This window comes from Conger conger, chromosome 6, assembly GCF_963514075.1.
Source record: "Conger conger chromosome 6, fConCon1.1, whole genome shotgun sequence".
NCBI lineage: Eukaryota > Metazoa > Chordata > Actinopteri > Anguilliformes > Congridae > Conger > Conger conger.
In genome coordinates this window covers 39,539,910-39,555,880 of record NC_083765.1, presented here as the reverse complement: position 1 = coordinate 39,555,880, position 15,971 = coordinate 39,539,910, and the positions used below count along the sequence as shown (strand labels likewise).

The window sequence follows — 15,971 nt, the reverse complement described above, 5'->3', positions numbered from 1 at the left end:
CTGTGGTATTTCGATTTTTAACCCCCAGGAATATCCCCAAATTGCTTGCTATAACTACTGTAGCTAGTCAATTACTAGCCTAGAATGTGAACAGTCTGACAGGAACTAACAGACAGCCACATATCACCTTTCTTAGACTATAAAGCATGTGAACGTGAACGAGGTGGATGGCCAGGTTACGATGTAATCCCAACTCTGAGAAAATTAACGACTCATCACAAAGGTCCAACAAAGTCTGCCAAATGATGGATTGCATCAGCAACATGGTTAACTCAAAGATAATTAGTTGACTTCTACACTGTTTCCATCTTACACCCCCGAATTGCGTGAAATGACTCAGAAATTTTATCAATAAAACAAGCCAAAAGGTTTGTGTACATTATTATTAGTTGGTTGACATTTTTTATGAAATCTACTCCCCCAAGATTCACGTTTTACAATTTATAGTTATAAAGTCAACTAGCAAATGTGCTGCTGGGACCCCTGATAATAATTAAACAGTACAAAATAGAAGACATATTAGAGTATTATTTATTCTTTTTTTATCTGTATTTTCCTATGATTTGGCAACAATAAAGGCAATTGAAATTGTAAAGAAATGAAATAGAGAGAGAGAGAGAGAGAGAGAGAGAGAGAGAGAGAGAGAGAGAGAGAGAGAGAGAGAGAGAGAGCATCATTTTGAACTGTTGAACATTTGGTGCAGGCTACACAGCGCCATTGTATGGTCCACTCTGTGCGAACGCATGACCACACAGCACACGGGAGTGAATATGCGACAGACGCGTAACACGAAATGCAAAGGCTGAACACGGACGAACTGTGTGGCAAGACGCAGACGGTCGTCTGCAGTGAATTCATCTCGGCCGAGAAACATGCGCTTAATCGGAAACACCAGCGCCCAGTACTCTAGTATCTGCAAGAAGCTCGTCGGGGAGTTCCTATTCCTGCGTGTCTTCCAATTCCGTGTCGAGGTGGCAATGTGTGGAACTCGTCTGAGAATTGTTCTTTGGACGCTGGCTGTAAAATTGCAGTCGTTTTGATAAGCTTTATGTGCGTTGGAAATGTGTTGCCGCGGGTGAAAAAGAAGAGACTGAGGTGCGCGACACTGTCCGAAACGTAGCTACTGCGTTTAGGAAATACTGGAGTCTTTTTAATGTTTATGCTAGCGTTCGGTCTCTCGGTCTTGTTTTACGCTGCGATTCAAAGTAACTAAAGCTATACAAGCGACAGAAGGATGCAGGTAAACAAGCAGAGGAGTATGGATAGGAACGCTGAAGAGGAGCAACATTATCACAGACAGGAAAAGTCTTCGTGTTTCTCAAATATTAAGATATTCCTGGTGTCAGAATGTGCGCTCATGTTGGCACAAGGAACTGTCGGAGCGTACCTGGTGAGTAGCGCTTCACGTTTCCTCCTGTTGTATGTACATCATGTTATTTGAAGACACATTTGATCTGATTTGTTCTGTTTTCCTATCTTGCAGCAACACGTTTGTACGCTCTCTGGTTTTACAAAACGTTAATTTACATAGTGTGTTATATGCATTCAGGGTACGACGATGTCGCCGATAGACCGTTTACGCGTTGAGCTGCCACAGTTGCGACACACGAGGAGCCTACAGTGTCATGAAACGTGTCACCTAACTAAGAAACAGTCATTGAACATTATTAACAATGCTGGATGTTCTCCTCTCTTGGCCTAACGTACCCGTTTAAAATACTATTCGCATTATGGATTGGACAGCGTATGTGATGCCAGTTTTCTTAGAGGATGGCAAATGGCACACCACAGTTTAACCTTGTCTTGCTGCAGCCTGTGGGATTCGCAAATACTATCCTCTATCCTCTCAGAAAGTGTGTGCATTTAATGCGAAAACTAAATTCAGACTATTTCGTACACGGCATTTGCTTTCGTTTGGTAACTGATCCAGATATTTGGCGGACAATTACGGTACAAATGAGTCCGGCTGCGGAGACTGGACGGAGCGGTGACGCTGTCTGCGCAACAACTATCATTAAAACATGATTTTGTATTCGTATAGTCACACGATTTCAATGTGTTTTATGATCATAAACACATGCAAATGGAAAATATATATATATTTTTGTATTGCCAGTAGGCCTATCAGGTTTTGGGTTATATTTTTTGCCAAGAGCCATGCCATCATGAACCTGCCAAATAGCTGAAGCTAAGCTGGTGTGGGCTTGGTTAGTACATGGGTACGTGGATGCAAGACCACCTTGGAAAACGAAGTTGCTGCTGGAAGTGGTGTTGGTGGGCCAGCAGGGGAGTGATCTTCTCTGATCAAATAAACCCCAATGCCAAGTGCAGTGATGGGACACTGTGCAGTAGGAGACCCCATCTTTCTGATGAGATGGATAATCCAAGGTCCTGTCTCACTGTGGTCATTAAAGATCCCAAAGAGTAGGTGATTCCATGGTGTCCTGGCTAATTTCCATATCTGGTTCTCTCAACCTGCCACTGAATCATCCCCTGATTCACCTACAAGTAGCCAAAATACTGTAATTAGAATGGTAGCAGATGTGCGTATTTACACCAGATGCGTATGTACCACGTCATCTGATGTAGCACACATAGACAAATCCATTGTTTTACGCGTCTGGTCTATATTTGCTGCGTGCTGCAGTACAAAATTGAGTACAAAACACACAAATGCGCTTTAAAATGCTGTGTACACCAGATCTTTTTTTTTCACCATTATATGACTGTGCATTTCCCCAGATCTCACTAATGGTTATTTGAGCATTTAAAATATGCAATTTTTTGTTGTTATATTTCTGGGAGAAAATAAACAAGAAAACATGCACTTTGAAAATGTACATTTCCTGTCTTATTTTTGTGGATGGGCTGGTTGAATTTGAAAATATACAACAGAAACCATAGAGACAGAAGTGCGTGCATCTAGCCACAGTACACTGGAAACGTAGAAGGGTAAACAGTGGCATATGAAGAAACGTAGCCCTCAGCCTGTTTCATTTCACGAAATGGAATGGTTACATTATTTGACTTCTCTAAATAACACTTATTCGAAGGCAATTGTTAACATCCAATGCATAGGCTACCATACTATTCTGACTATTCTGAAATGTCATTGGTGTAGATGAGGCTATTATTATTGTGTTTGAGAAACATAGGTTACATTGTGACTGCAACAATTTATTAAAATGTTTGACTACTGTTGCTGTGTTCCTTGTGAACCCGAATGCTTGTAGCTCCGACTTGGAGCTTTTTAATTGTTACTTCATAGCAGTAACATACAGTCCTCTCCAAGAGTATTGGAACAGCAAGGCCAATTTATTTGTTTTTGCAAAACTGAGGTAAAAAGATGAACACGAGAAAAGAGTTCAGATTTTCAGCTTTTATTTCCTGGTATTTACACCTAGATGTGTTAAACTACTTAAATCAGTATCAGATTGGTATCAGACCACGCAATTTGTAGGTGAAAACAGAGTGTATTTAAGTAAATGAAAGTAAATAACACTTAATATTTGATAGTATATCCCTTGCTTGCAACAACTGCATCAAGTCTGCGACCCATTGACATCACCAAACTATTGCTTTTGCTATTGCTATTATTTATTTGGTGATGCTTTCCCAGGCTTTTACTACAGCCTCTTTCGGTTGTTGTTTGTTTCAGGGGGCTTTTCCCTTCAATCTCCTCTTCAGGAGGTGAGATGCATGCTCAATCGGGTTAAGGTGTGGTGATATCTTGGACAGTCTAAAACCTAATGAACGAGGGCTGTTTACCACCCTGAAGAATATCAGTGTACTGAATATATTTTAGCATCTCCGGGCTTTCCGTGTCTAAATATAATCCTTTATGCTTGCATCTGTTGTTTTACAGAGTGAATTACAGACCGTAAACATTTGGTAATTCACTTGTGTGTTGTAAGTTGTTATTATGTTATGTATGTTATTATTAAAATGCTTGGTTACATTATGTTTGAAACATCTCATGGTTATCTTTCAGACGATGCAAAGTGTAGCCTAACTCAAAACAGTGTAGCCTACAGTAACATTTTTTTGTCACCAGGTTGGCTATAACTACTTGCATGAATTCAAAATATCCAGCAAAAATCAATGTTGCGTGCATTGATATGTATAGGATATTTTAACTGTGAAAAAAGTCTGCACATCTGTTCTATCTGTTAGATCCGTCGTTAGCAAGGTTATACAAAAATACGTAATTCTCGACCAAACGGAATGACGTATTTGCCCTAGGTGGTCGGTTATTTTTCAGAGCCATGGTATTATCATATTTCATACATTGTTGCTTACTGTTTGCATACAATGACTACTTGAAGTCTGTGACCCATAGACATGCCCAGGTGCTGACTATCTTCTCTGGAAAGCTTTGACAAGCCTGCACTGCAGTCATCTTCCACTTCTTTCTCTTATGCATACGAAATGCATGTTCAATTGGATTCAGATTGGGTGACTGACTTGGCCGTTCCCATTTTTGGCTTTGAACTGTTTATTTAGCAGTATGCTTGGGATCATTGTCTTGCTGTCCAATGAGTTTAGAGACATTAGATGCAGATAAGATGCTTCTGCATACTTCAGAATCTGTTCTGCTGCTGCTATCAACAGTTACATCATCAGTGAAGCAGGTGAACCAGTTCCTGTGGCAGCCGTACATGCCCAAACCAAAACACTCCCACCACCATGTTTCACAGATGAGGGGGGGGGGGGGGTGCTTTGGATCTTGGGCAGTTCCCTGTTACGTGCTGGTGCTTTTTGTGTCTCTCTCCCTGCAATTTGGAGCTCTGCCCTTACAAGCTCGTAATTGCTTAATTGGCTCTACCTGCCTGCAGGCCTATTTAAGCCCTGATGCAGCAGAAAAGAAGGAAGGCTTTGACTTGACCCATTTGTGCAGACTTTTTGTGGAATTTTATTTTTGTATGGTGTGGAGCAAGCTGTTTACTTTGTGCTCTTTGTGGTTAGATTTTAGAGTAGAGAATCTAAAACTCACCATTTTGCTTTTTTTACGGGAGTTAGAATAACTTTGTTTTAGACGTGAGGTTTTAGTCTTCTGTTTTGCCCAACAGCTTCAACTTTTTATTTTGGTTTTTTTATGTCTTTATAAAAAATCGCTTTTTGTATTGCAAAGTTCAAAATAAGTTTCTTTTGAACTTTGATTTGCTTTATGCAAGGGGGACTTTCGTTGTTGCGTCTGTATGGCATTTGCCATGTTATTTCAACATGGGTGAGACTTGGGATGTAACACTCAGATGCAAGTGAATCTTGGCCTCATCTGTTCAGGCAAGACCTTATTTAAGATTGTCAGCTTGTCAACTTGTCAGCTTGTCAACGCCTGTCAATAACAAGACATTTTCACCCACAGAACTGGGGCTCACTGGATATCTCTTGTTTTTTGCAATATTCTCTGTAAACTCTATACACAGTTGTGTTTCCAGAGAATTAGCACATTTCTACCCCATTCTGATGCAACAGAACAACAACTCTTGACCATTTCTGCATGTTTTTATGCATTGGGTTGCATTAACAATGTGGTGTACATGTCTGCCTGACAAAGTGGTAGACTTGTACTCTTTCATCAGCTTTAAAGTAAAGGGAAGATGCAGTATTGTTGGTTTGACACATGTATTGCAAAGTTTTGTTTTTCTGTAAATCCTTGGCTAAAATATGACCAGAGCCAGAGATTATTTTACAGTAAAACTACAGTAGACGTCTCCACACTCCTACCAGTCTTGGCACAGACTCACAGCGACAGCAGGCCGCTTCAGCCCAAACATTGCATTCATTCTTCAGTAATGTGTCATTTTGTTAAGTATAGGCTTCCCGGCTCCAGGGAAAGCAGTTGGGCCGGCTGGGTTCCTCTGGAGTGCAGCAATGCAGTCATCGGCTGGTGAAGCCGCACACTCAACGCTCTGTGTGTTCTTGCCATACGGTCATGGGGCCTGTCACCGGGAGCTTGACGACTCGTCGCTTCTGTTCTTTTGTGGATTGTGCAGCACTTGAGATCTCACAATCATTTGTAGGTGTATTGTAGGCCTGGCGAAGTAAACTGGCATTTCTCACCCAACTGTAATCAAATGTGCAGCTCCCTTCCCTACTACTCATCTTCAGTGCTACATACTTATTGCTATTCTGCAAGTGGAAAGTTAACCTTTAAAAACTTTTTTTTAATTTATTGATATTTTGTTTAGATTTCTGTCACTACTTAGGTTGTCTGATGGTGCTGTCTCAGGAATGGATTTACCAGGCTCTTGATGTCACACAAAAATAAAAAAAGGATGCAACATTACATTAAAATGTGATAGCAGAAATGTTTATTGAATGTTATCTTACTTTGTTAAGAAGTGAAAGAATAATAACTTAAGCCAAAGTTTTTTACTATTTTTTTACAAGAATCATGTAACTATTGACAAAAACCCAATATAGGCAAATCAAAGCATACATTGTTAACTAGTCACCATAAATGTTTTATATTTTGCTAATAGAAATATATGCATTAAAATGGCCCGCCAGTCTTTGCTTGGAAGGATTTCATGCCTACACTGTGACAGCCTAGTGTTTTGACCCTCCATTGATGCAACTCTCTTTTTCTATGGCTCTGGCATTCGATAACATTACAGTAGGTTGCTGCCATTATTAGCAAAGTAAATTCAGTTTTGTACATCAGCTGGCTGGCCTTCATAGCTGGGTCCTACTGTACAGCTTATTTCCTCTTCAATACATACACATCTCCTCTGGCCCTCCTCCTCCTCCCCATTCTGTTGGACCATAGAGCGTATGAGTTCAGTGTATTGGACACATGCTTTTCAGATACAGCACAGAAGTAAACAAAGGCCCACGCCCAGAAGTGGCTCAAGGAGTTTTTAGAATAACAAATACGTATACGTATTTTAGGATAACAAATAAGTAGACACTTGTATTGGGCAGAACACAGACACAAGTTACCAGTGTATCATATTAATGACTGAAAATGTTTGTTTCTATAACATTTTAAACATCCTGTATAGTATGCTTTAATGGTGCATAGCAAAACCCCAGAATGAACTAGAAATGGGCAACTTGATGTAAAGGTTTTGGCAATTCAAATCGTGTGTAAAATGGTGCAGAAGTTCTCATGCTAAACATTGGGACTATCTAAACGGTTACCGGATGAAGCCTCGCCCACCTCTGAGCACGGATACAGATACAGATAATATAGTTGGTTGAGCAGAGGCCTTTGTTCTTTTAAACAATTGCTCCACTGTACAGTTCATACAGAATAGTGGTTCTTTTTCCTCATGTTAGAATGCATTATTTTTTTTGTTCTTGTGACTATTTTTCAGACTGGCCTGTGCACATTTTACGGAAATGGTTGTTCTAACACCAATTCTATCCCTATTCATGACCAGGCACCTGCATTGCAAAGCAGGATTACTGAGTTAGCTGGATAGCTGCACTGAGTAAAACCCTGAACAGCTCTTTTTACTTCAGTCCATGTTCCAGATTTGTCAGGAACATCGCTATAACTCTAGCCAAAGCTAGAACATTAACCTTATCCCAAACAATTAGCAGGACCAAAACCAGAACCAAAACCTATAAGCTATAATATGGATAAGTCAAAGGATATGTAGGCTACACAGACCAACTGACAGACAGAGGTATGTTCACACCTACTAGATCACCAGTTCAGCTTTCTGCCAGTGTTCCAGTACCTTCTGCCAGATTAAAAATAGGCTATAATTATTCTTCATTCATGTGCTCTGTCTGATGGTTAAATGCAGGCCCACAGCACTTCTGCATTCTTTCTAGATTGTGCAATAGCAAATTTGTGGTACCAAATATGCAGGTTTTTCCTTCAACCCCGCCAAAATCCCCTCTGCCCCCCCCCCCCCCCCCAGACTGGATGAATAGGGTGATATCGGTCAATATCTTGCTGTAACTGCACTTGTTTGAATCTTTATTTTCTCCTCTTTATCATTCAAGCCACTTGATTTCTTTATTGTTAAATTTTGCATCATAAAAGTGCATCAAACTATGTCAGTATTTTAATAATAAGTTCATAAAAGCTAAGTATACATTTTAATATCAAATAGTTATGGACCTTTTACTCGGAATGAATGAAATTATGAAAATTGCTGAATTTTTTGTTGTGAACATTTTATGCATGCAGTTCCTGAAATCATTTTATTAATTGACTTATTATCTATTCATGATCTATTTTGGACTTAAATGCCTAGAAATGAGAGCATAATCCACATATATTTAGGCATACGTCCCTGTTTAATTGTCTGCACGTGCTCATTTTGTAATGAAAACGTTTGGCGGGGGGCCTAGCGGTTGTTTGCGGTTGACCTTGCCTTGTTCCTTCTAGGTGAGCGTTCTGACCACGCTGGAGCGGCGCTTCAACCTGCAGAGCACAGACGTGGGCGTGATCGCCAGCAGCTTCGAGATCGGGAACCTAGCCTTCATCCTATTCGTCAGCTACTTCGGGGCCAAGGCCCACCGGCCACGCCTGATTGGCTGCGGCGGGATCGTCATGGCGCTGGGCGCCCTGCTGTCAGCCCTGCCGGAGTTCCTGGCGCACCAGTACGAGTACGAAGTGGGCGAGGACTGGCGTACAGAAGAGGGCCGGGACGTCTGCGGAAACGGTTCCCATGCCGATGGGCAGGACCCAGCACTCCTGTGCGGGAACCGTGCCAACACTAACATGATGTACTTGCTGCTGATTGGGGCCCAGATGCTGCTTGGGATTGGGGCCACGCCAGTCCAGCCCCTGGGCGTTTCCTACATTGACGATCATGTGCACAAGAAGGACTCCTCCCTTTATATAGGTGAGTCGTGTGCTAATAGTACAGCCCTACCACTGTTCTCTGCCTTTGTGGATTTGTCAAAGGTCGTCTGTTTTGAGATGTTATCACACACTAACACAATGGTGGATAGGTGTAGTGTGATGGAATATTCTGGGGATGGTGATCTGTCACTGCATAGAGGCCGACAACAAAGCAAGAACCTGATCAGGTTCAGATCTGTGACCCATTTCTATGACTAGTGTTGACTTTTCTTTTAGCTGTTGGTGAGATAGCTTAAGGTTGTGGACAGCCAGCGAACATGAGATTAATGGCCTTAAACTCAGTACACTGCAGGGATCAGGTAGTGTTGAAGTCAAGCCACAGTAACTGCAGAAAATAGAATAGATATTTTTTTGAGATTACATTTTTTTTTACACTGCCTCAGTGGTGATCATGTCTGCCTCATTACTTCTTCATTAAGCGAGTCACACAAGATAAAAAGGACAAACAATGTTAATGTTTTCCCGCGTTTCACGCGTTTGCGGCCTCACACTTCCAGTCACTCACTCACTCACTCACACACTCACACAACCACACACTCACTCACTCACTCACTCACTCACTCACTCACTCACTCACTCACACTCACTCACTCACTCACTCACTCACACAACCACACACTCACATACTCAGTCACTCACTCACTCACACAACCACACACTCACTCTCTCACTCACTCACTCACTCACACTCACTCACTCACTCACTCACACATTCACACAACCACACACTCACTCACTCACTCACTCACACTCACTCACTCACTCACTCACTCACTCACACAACCACACACTCACATACTCAGTCAGTCAGTCAGTCAGTCACTCACTCACACAACCACACACTCACTCTCTCACTCACTCACACACTCACACACTCAGTCACTCACTCCCTCACTCACACAACCACACACTCACTCTCTCACTCTCTCACTCGCTCACTCACACACTCACACAATCACACACTCAGTCAGTCACTCACTCACTCACTCACACAACCACACACTCACTCTCACTCACTCAGTCACTCAGTAACTCACTCACACTCACTCACTCACTCACTCATTCAATCAGTCAAGGACATAGGCTGTATTGTAACCCACAGGACACAGCTCACAAACACCTGTTATGCTCCAGACTGCTGTAACTCATGTGACACTGCTCAGAACTGGGAGCGTGGGAGGGTCGCAGAACTTCAAACAAAAGCACAGATTAGTAGCCTACATACTTACCAGTGATGTGAACATGTAGCATCAATGACTGCATGTATCCTCAGTGTTTTTATTCTTGGTTTTGTCACAAACGACAATGTAGAAAAAACACAAAACTTCACTTACAGGTGTGACCCACTCGCCTATCAGGGACCAGGTGCCTTTCTGTTCTCAGATTTAAACCAGTGCAATTGAAAAAACTTTATTTAGAACTAGGAACAAAACACAAACCAAAAGAAAGAAAAAAGGAAGTGACTTCTTATTATTTCCTACCCCTTCTCAATGAATTATTTATTGTAAACATGCACATATACTGAACACACACAAACAATCCCTATAACGTGCAGGTGCCTTACAATCCCAACAATCAAAACCAAACAAGCATATCCTTCTCTCGGTCCTTCCCACTTCCTACCTGACTTTGTAGCTTAACCGTGCACAATACAACTCATGCAGAAGAGCCACATTTATTAAAAAGGGGGCCCCTTTTCTGCTTTTTACAGCATAAATGCATTGTCATCTCAGGCTGTTATCTCTGAATTGATGGGTTTCCCTGGAAGGCATGATGAAGGCAGGGTGTTCACAGCTTGGAGGAAGGGTGCTGTTTACACAGCCGCTGGGTAAATATGGCATGAATGCCAGGCCTGCACTCTGCACAATGTCCCCCCCGTGTCAGCTAACAGATGTCCAATGCAGGAGTGTTTTTATGACTTTATTTTTGTAGCTCAGTGAAAAGGGACAGGTTCTGACATACAGTAAGAATACTAGCAATAATATAACATATTATAAAATATTGATTATTGTTCGTAAACCTTCCACAAAATGCACGCTTTAATTTGTCCATCTCTTATAATTTATGTGTAAGTTCATGTTCCTCTTGCTGCACCTTTCCATCCACGGTGAGGATAGGTACAATATAATCATACAGTATAACACTTGTTGGAGTGCCTGCTTTGCACGTAGACACGACTTACATTACTGAAATATTTCACATGCTGTGAAGCCATAAAAGCGCTTCAGTCCCGACTGCGTGCCAGTGAATATTTTGGGTTTATGTAACTAAGCCGGGAGGGACATTTCTGTGCCGGCTCTGGTCATGGAGACTTTCTATTCTGTTAACTGCTTTTTTGACACAGTCTGCCGATAAATACACAAATTATACACCTCAGCAGTTAGTGATATCTTCTTTTTCTTAAACAGTATGTCCATCTTTCTGTACACAAATGTGAAACATTTCCTAATCTTCACTTTTTTTTTCACAGATTACATATACGCGGTCCTTTACATTTTCTCAGTTCACTTTACTTTTTTTAGTGGGTTCCCATTTACCTGAACCTTCCTCCTCTCTTCCTCATCCTCTCTCTTCACATAAGCCAGTGCCGCATGTTCTGATCCTAGCACCTACCTAAAGGATCATGCTCGCTATTTTATCTTCCCCTGCCCATGCACCCATGCCCATTCCATCCTTTCAAATAAATATGGATTTATCTTAGGCATTCTTCCTCTCCTTCCTTAACCTTAAGTCTCACCAGCCCAGTGAGCAGTGTAGGAATTGTAGCCGTTTTCATACACAGGTCCTCTGTAAACAGGCTACGGTAGGAAGTAGCAGAAGTAGCAACATTTGTAATTATATCATAGTCATACCGCTTCAGGTCTCTCTCCTGTTCTCTCAGTGGTTGATTAGATCATACTCATGTTTTGAGAGAAGCCATGTGCTCATGATTGGACAGAGTAGCTCAGACTAATGACAGGGCTGGAAATATAACTGCTGATCCATCTCTTTGAAAACACACAGGCTTACTGCTCACAGCTGAACATACACTATTATATACATGAATAATGACATTGTCTCCAGTCTGTGGTGAAAGAGAGCCAGGTCTTGCTCAGATGTCTTGCCCACATGACACAATAAATGAGAGTAGGTAAAGAATGGGAGACCTCCTGGGAAAGGCAAGTTTGTGCTGGGAATGTTGCTGCTGGGCCAGTAGGGACAGATCTTCCTCCTGATCAAATAAACCCCGATGCCCCAGTGCAGTACACTACATTTACACAAACCTTCTGTCAACTTAGCGACTTTCTCTTCATGTTTACTCAATTTACATATGTAATAGTGGGCAAGTCAGCCATTTCAGACATGGCCAAAGGGCGTCCCCTGTGTTAATAGGGCTATAACCAACTTGACTGGAATTATGGCATTTCTTCAGTGGCAGGTCTTCAGAGTAATGCAGTGGAATTCAAGAGAGGTTTTGCGATTTGAGTATTTGTTTTGTCTAGTATTGTATGATTGTAGTGTATGCTGTCTTGTGGATTGAAGCTGAAATGCATGGTAGGAAAATGCTTTTGCATTATTGCTCTGTGCTTTTGTGTCAAAGGGGCACACCCTTTTGATGGCATGGAACAATGTTGTGCACATTGTTCCATGGCAGTGTTGTGCACTTGGTTGCCATGATGACCTGAGGCCAACAAAAAAAACAGGCACAGCCTGTGTGCAAAAAGATGGATCAAACCGTTTTTTGAATTGTGTAGTTACAATTGACCTTTAGGCCTATACCTACAAGTTCTGCCCAAGTCGTAGACATGCCCTGTGGCAGTTTACGATGTTCCTGCCTGTGCTAATAGCCCTCTCTGATGTGGAACCGGTATCTGGGATACACAGATATTTCTTGCCGAGGTGGCTTAGTCGTGGAAAGATAATTTTGTGCTCTTTCCACCATATGAGCGGGTTTGTCTCACTGTCAGACTCTCCACAGACTGTAGATAGTTGGACAGTGGACAGCTTCTTGTGCTGGTGGTGGTGTGGGCTCAGCACTTGTGCCAGGTTGATCACACAACAGGGCCTCCACATCTGAGACAGCTCTCTGTTTCAGCTCTTCAACCTTTGTGTCTGACACATGTGATAAATGAGAGACACTATATCCAAAGGGTCTTGGCTATTCAGATTGTCTTTCTTGATGGCCTTTATGAGGTCCATGTCATCCTGTTGAGGTGCTAAAACACTGCTTTTGAACTCGTGGGACACTGAACAGTCACAGATGACTTGACAGTGCATCTTTAAATTCCAGTAGGGGTTGCAGAGCCTTTTGTACTGACTCAAGGACATCAATATCTTATCAATATCTTGGACCTAGATGCCAAATTTCTTGTTAGCAGACAGTAACTTTTGTTACAGCCTTGTCCTGTTCCAGCGGCTTCTGGATCATCATTGCCCAGCCCTACCCCCATATGTTGGGGGACTATAGATAGTCCTAATGCTGACAGTCTGGTGCTGGGGGTGAGAGGTGGGGATAGACTGGGGCTGCATGGAGGATAATCCTCATCTGATCCACCACGGATAAGCCCCCTTCTTCGGTCCCTTGCTGAGAAGCCACAATCAACCTGTGCCTCCATCCAAAACTGCCTGCACTCCCTCCAGTCACTATACACAACCACCCACACCACCCCACCAAAAACATCACAGCCACACACCCTTTTAGCTGTAATACTGCCCTATTGTCCTATTCCTGTCAATCTGCCCCCCTTCCTTCTATCCTTCTATGAGGTGTGTCAATTCCACTCCCCAGGTCATTGGCGGAGACTTGTTGTTGACCAGCGATATCCACTTGGGCAACAGTTAAACTTTCTGCTGGAGCTGTGTCTCAAGAACAGATGGATTATTGCTCATTTGATTGATTTGACAAGGAATATCTCAATCTCAAGGGGGGGTGGGGGGGTGTTTTGGGTGAGGGTGATGGAAGGAAGGAGATAATGAGAGAGGGAGAGAAAGAGATCTACTCAGGATCTATCTTTAGGTTTTGATCCTATTATCGCCATGGTGGATTGCAGTTCCACCTACTTTCATGATCCCTTAAGCCATGTTGTCTGTTCTGGTGCAAATGTGATTGGGGTCCATGTGTCATAGCACACCTGTACAGCAGGTGTCAAACCTGACTGTTTTGGAGAATCTAGTTATTCCCTGCAAATGTGACAGAAGGCAGGCAAATGAACAAAGCATCAGAGTTGCTTGATGCCTGGTGTGGCCTGGCCATGGAACTCTCACAGTGATAATCATGGAAATATTAGAACCAGGCTGAGAATATCAGACTGTTCCAGCACAATGGCCTCATGCAAGAACCACCAGTAAGATTTGTTCTTAAAGCACTTCAATCTCTTCAACATGTTAGCAAGCTAGTAGTAATGTGGTGATTGTGGGCAGGGCCTCTGCTGCTCCATTGTGAGCCCATCTTGAAAGAGAGCGCGGCAATGCTAATTTCCTGATAACTGCTGCCATTGCCTATTTCCTCACTGAAAACTGGGTTAATCTACCTGCTAGACTAGCTTCCTTTCTTACACAATTACACAATTTGGGCAAAAAATTTGGTGAAGAAAAGTCAAAGTTTGATTCCAAATATATCTGAGCAACTGAAAGAAAGTCTGGTGCCCTGTTTCACGAAGCTGGATTTCAACTGGAACCCTGCCAAATCTGGAACATGGACCTAACTATAAAGAGCTTTTCTGGTGTCACACGCCGTGACACACTACTGGGAGGATAGAAGAGCTGGACACAGGGTGATATGTAAATCTCAGACGTATCTGGTACTTTACTCAGGGAGCAGTAGCTACATGGGGTAGAATTTAGAGAGAGATAGCAAGTGATTAATCCAGAAAATAAACAAAAAAGTGTTCACCCTTCACCGTCACGGCATACAGGCAAAAATAATGAACTAAAGTATTAACGACAAAGAAAATAACACTAAGCATTTCAGCCCTCTGGTGTTGAATAGCTCACTGCTCTCTCTTGATGCCACTTTCCTGGTCTTGGCCCTAAATGTGGAAAGAAGCACACCTTTTCAATCCTGGACTGATTCATAATACACCATCTGGGGATTGTGTTGAACATGACAGCCATTTCAGGTGACACTAACAGAAACCGATGAGGCAGGATGTCAAAAATACCCACCTGAAATGCCGACCCCACCCCAGCACCGGTAGCTTCCCTGTTATCCCCTGGAGATTACGATGTAGAACAACAGCCAAATTGGCTTATGAACAGGTTAAAGACCAGATAGCCAGCAGTCTTAATTTAATTATTGGTTTCTCTCCTGTACTTGAATTACCGCCAGGGCTCAGCGCCTGCTTTTACCATGTTTTCTTCTCTGTTGCATGGAGCATGTGCACTATCATGTGTTTTAAGTCCCTGGTTGGGATACTTGTTTAAACTTGCATTTCATAGCAGAGTACAGTACTGTGAAAAAGTCTTACACATCCTAGATATTTAAGTACACATACAGTTGGTCTTAGATGTTCATTATTTTTGTTTTCTGTATTAGTGTGTAATATATTATATGTATATTAAAAATAGCAAGCGAGACTGTCTGCAGAAGAACTAAGTTCTCCAATATGTTTGGAACAACCTACCAGACGATTTTCTTATAAAACTGCAGGGCAGTGTGCTTGAGATAATTGATGCAGTTTTAAAGGTAAAGGGTGGTCACAACGATATTTTGCTTTAGGGAATAATTTTTAGGTGTGCTTAAAACTTTTGCACAGTACTGTATATCCCCAGGTGTAGCCCATTGTGGATAATGGTAGATCTGTTGGGAGACCTCATTGTAGATCTGTTAGCAGATCTCTAGACAGATGCCATTGATCCTTTGGCACATCACCACAATCAAAGCAGACAGTTTGGGCATATGCCTCTGTGTTTATTTTGTTACAGAAGCAGGGATCCATTCTACAAAGGTGTCTCAATCCTTAATCCTAAATCCTAAATCCTACACTCCCTCATTTACAAGACTAACAAATATACATACAGTGCAGGCTGTATATATTTGGACAGTGACACACTTTTTGTTGTTTTCACTCTGTACTCTAGCAAACAATCAGTTGAAATAAAACAATATTTGGTTAAAGAGCAGCCTTTCAGCTTTCATCCATATGGGTGAACCATGCAGGAA

The 15,971-nt window shown here is 42.1% G+C and overlaps 1 protein-coding gene across 1 annotated transcript in view; it reads left to right on the top strand.

Moving 5' to 3' along the window:
• The first annotated feature begins 730 nt into the window (after positions 1 to 730).
• The window catches only part of LOC133131705 (solute carrier organic anion transporter family member 3A1-like), a 40,159-nt gene continuing 24,918 nt past the window's right edge, over positions 731 to 15,971 (top strand). Inside the window, exons 1-2 of the mRNA XM_061247118.1 lie at positions 731 to 1,390; positions 8,351 to 8,810. Coding sequence (XP_061103102.1) covers positions 1,235 to 1,390; positions 8,351 to 8,810 — 616 coding nt within the window. The 5' untranslated portion in view covers positions 731 to 1,234. The remainder of the gene's footprint in view (positions 1,391 to 8,350; positions 8,811 to 15,971) is intronic.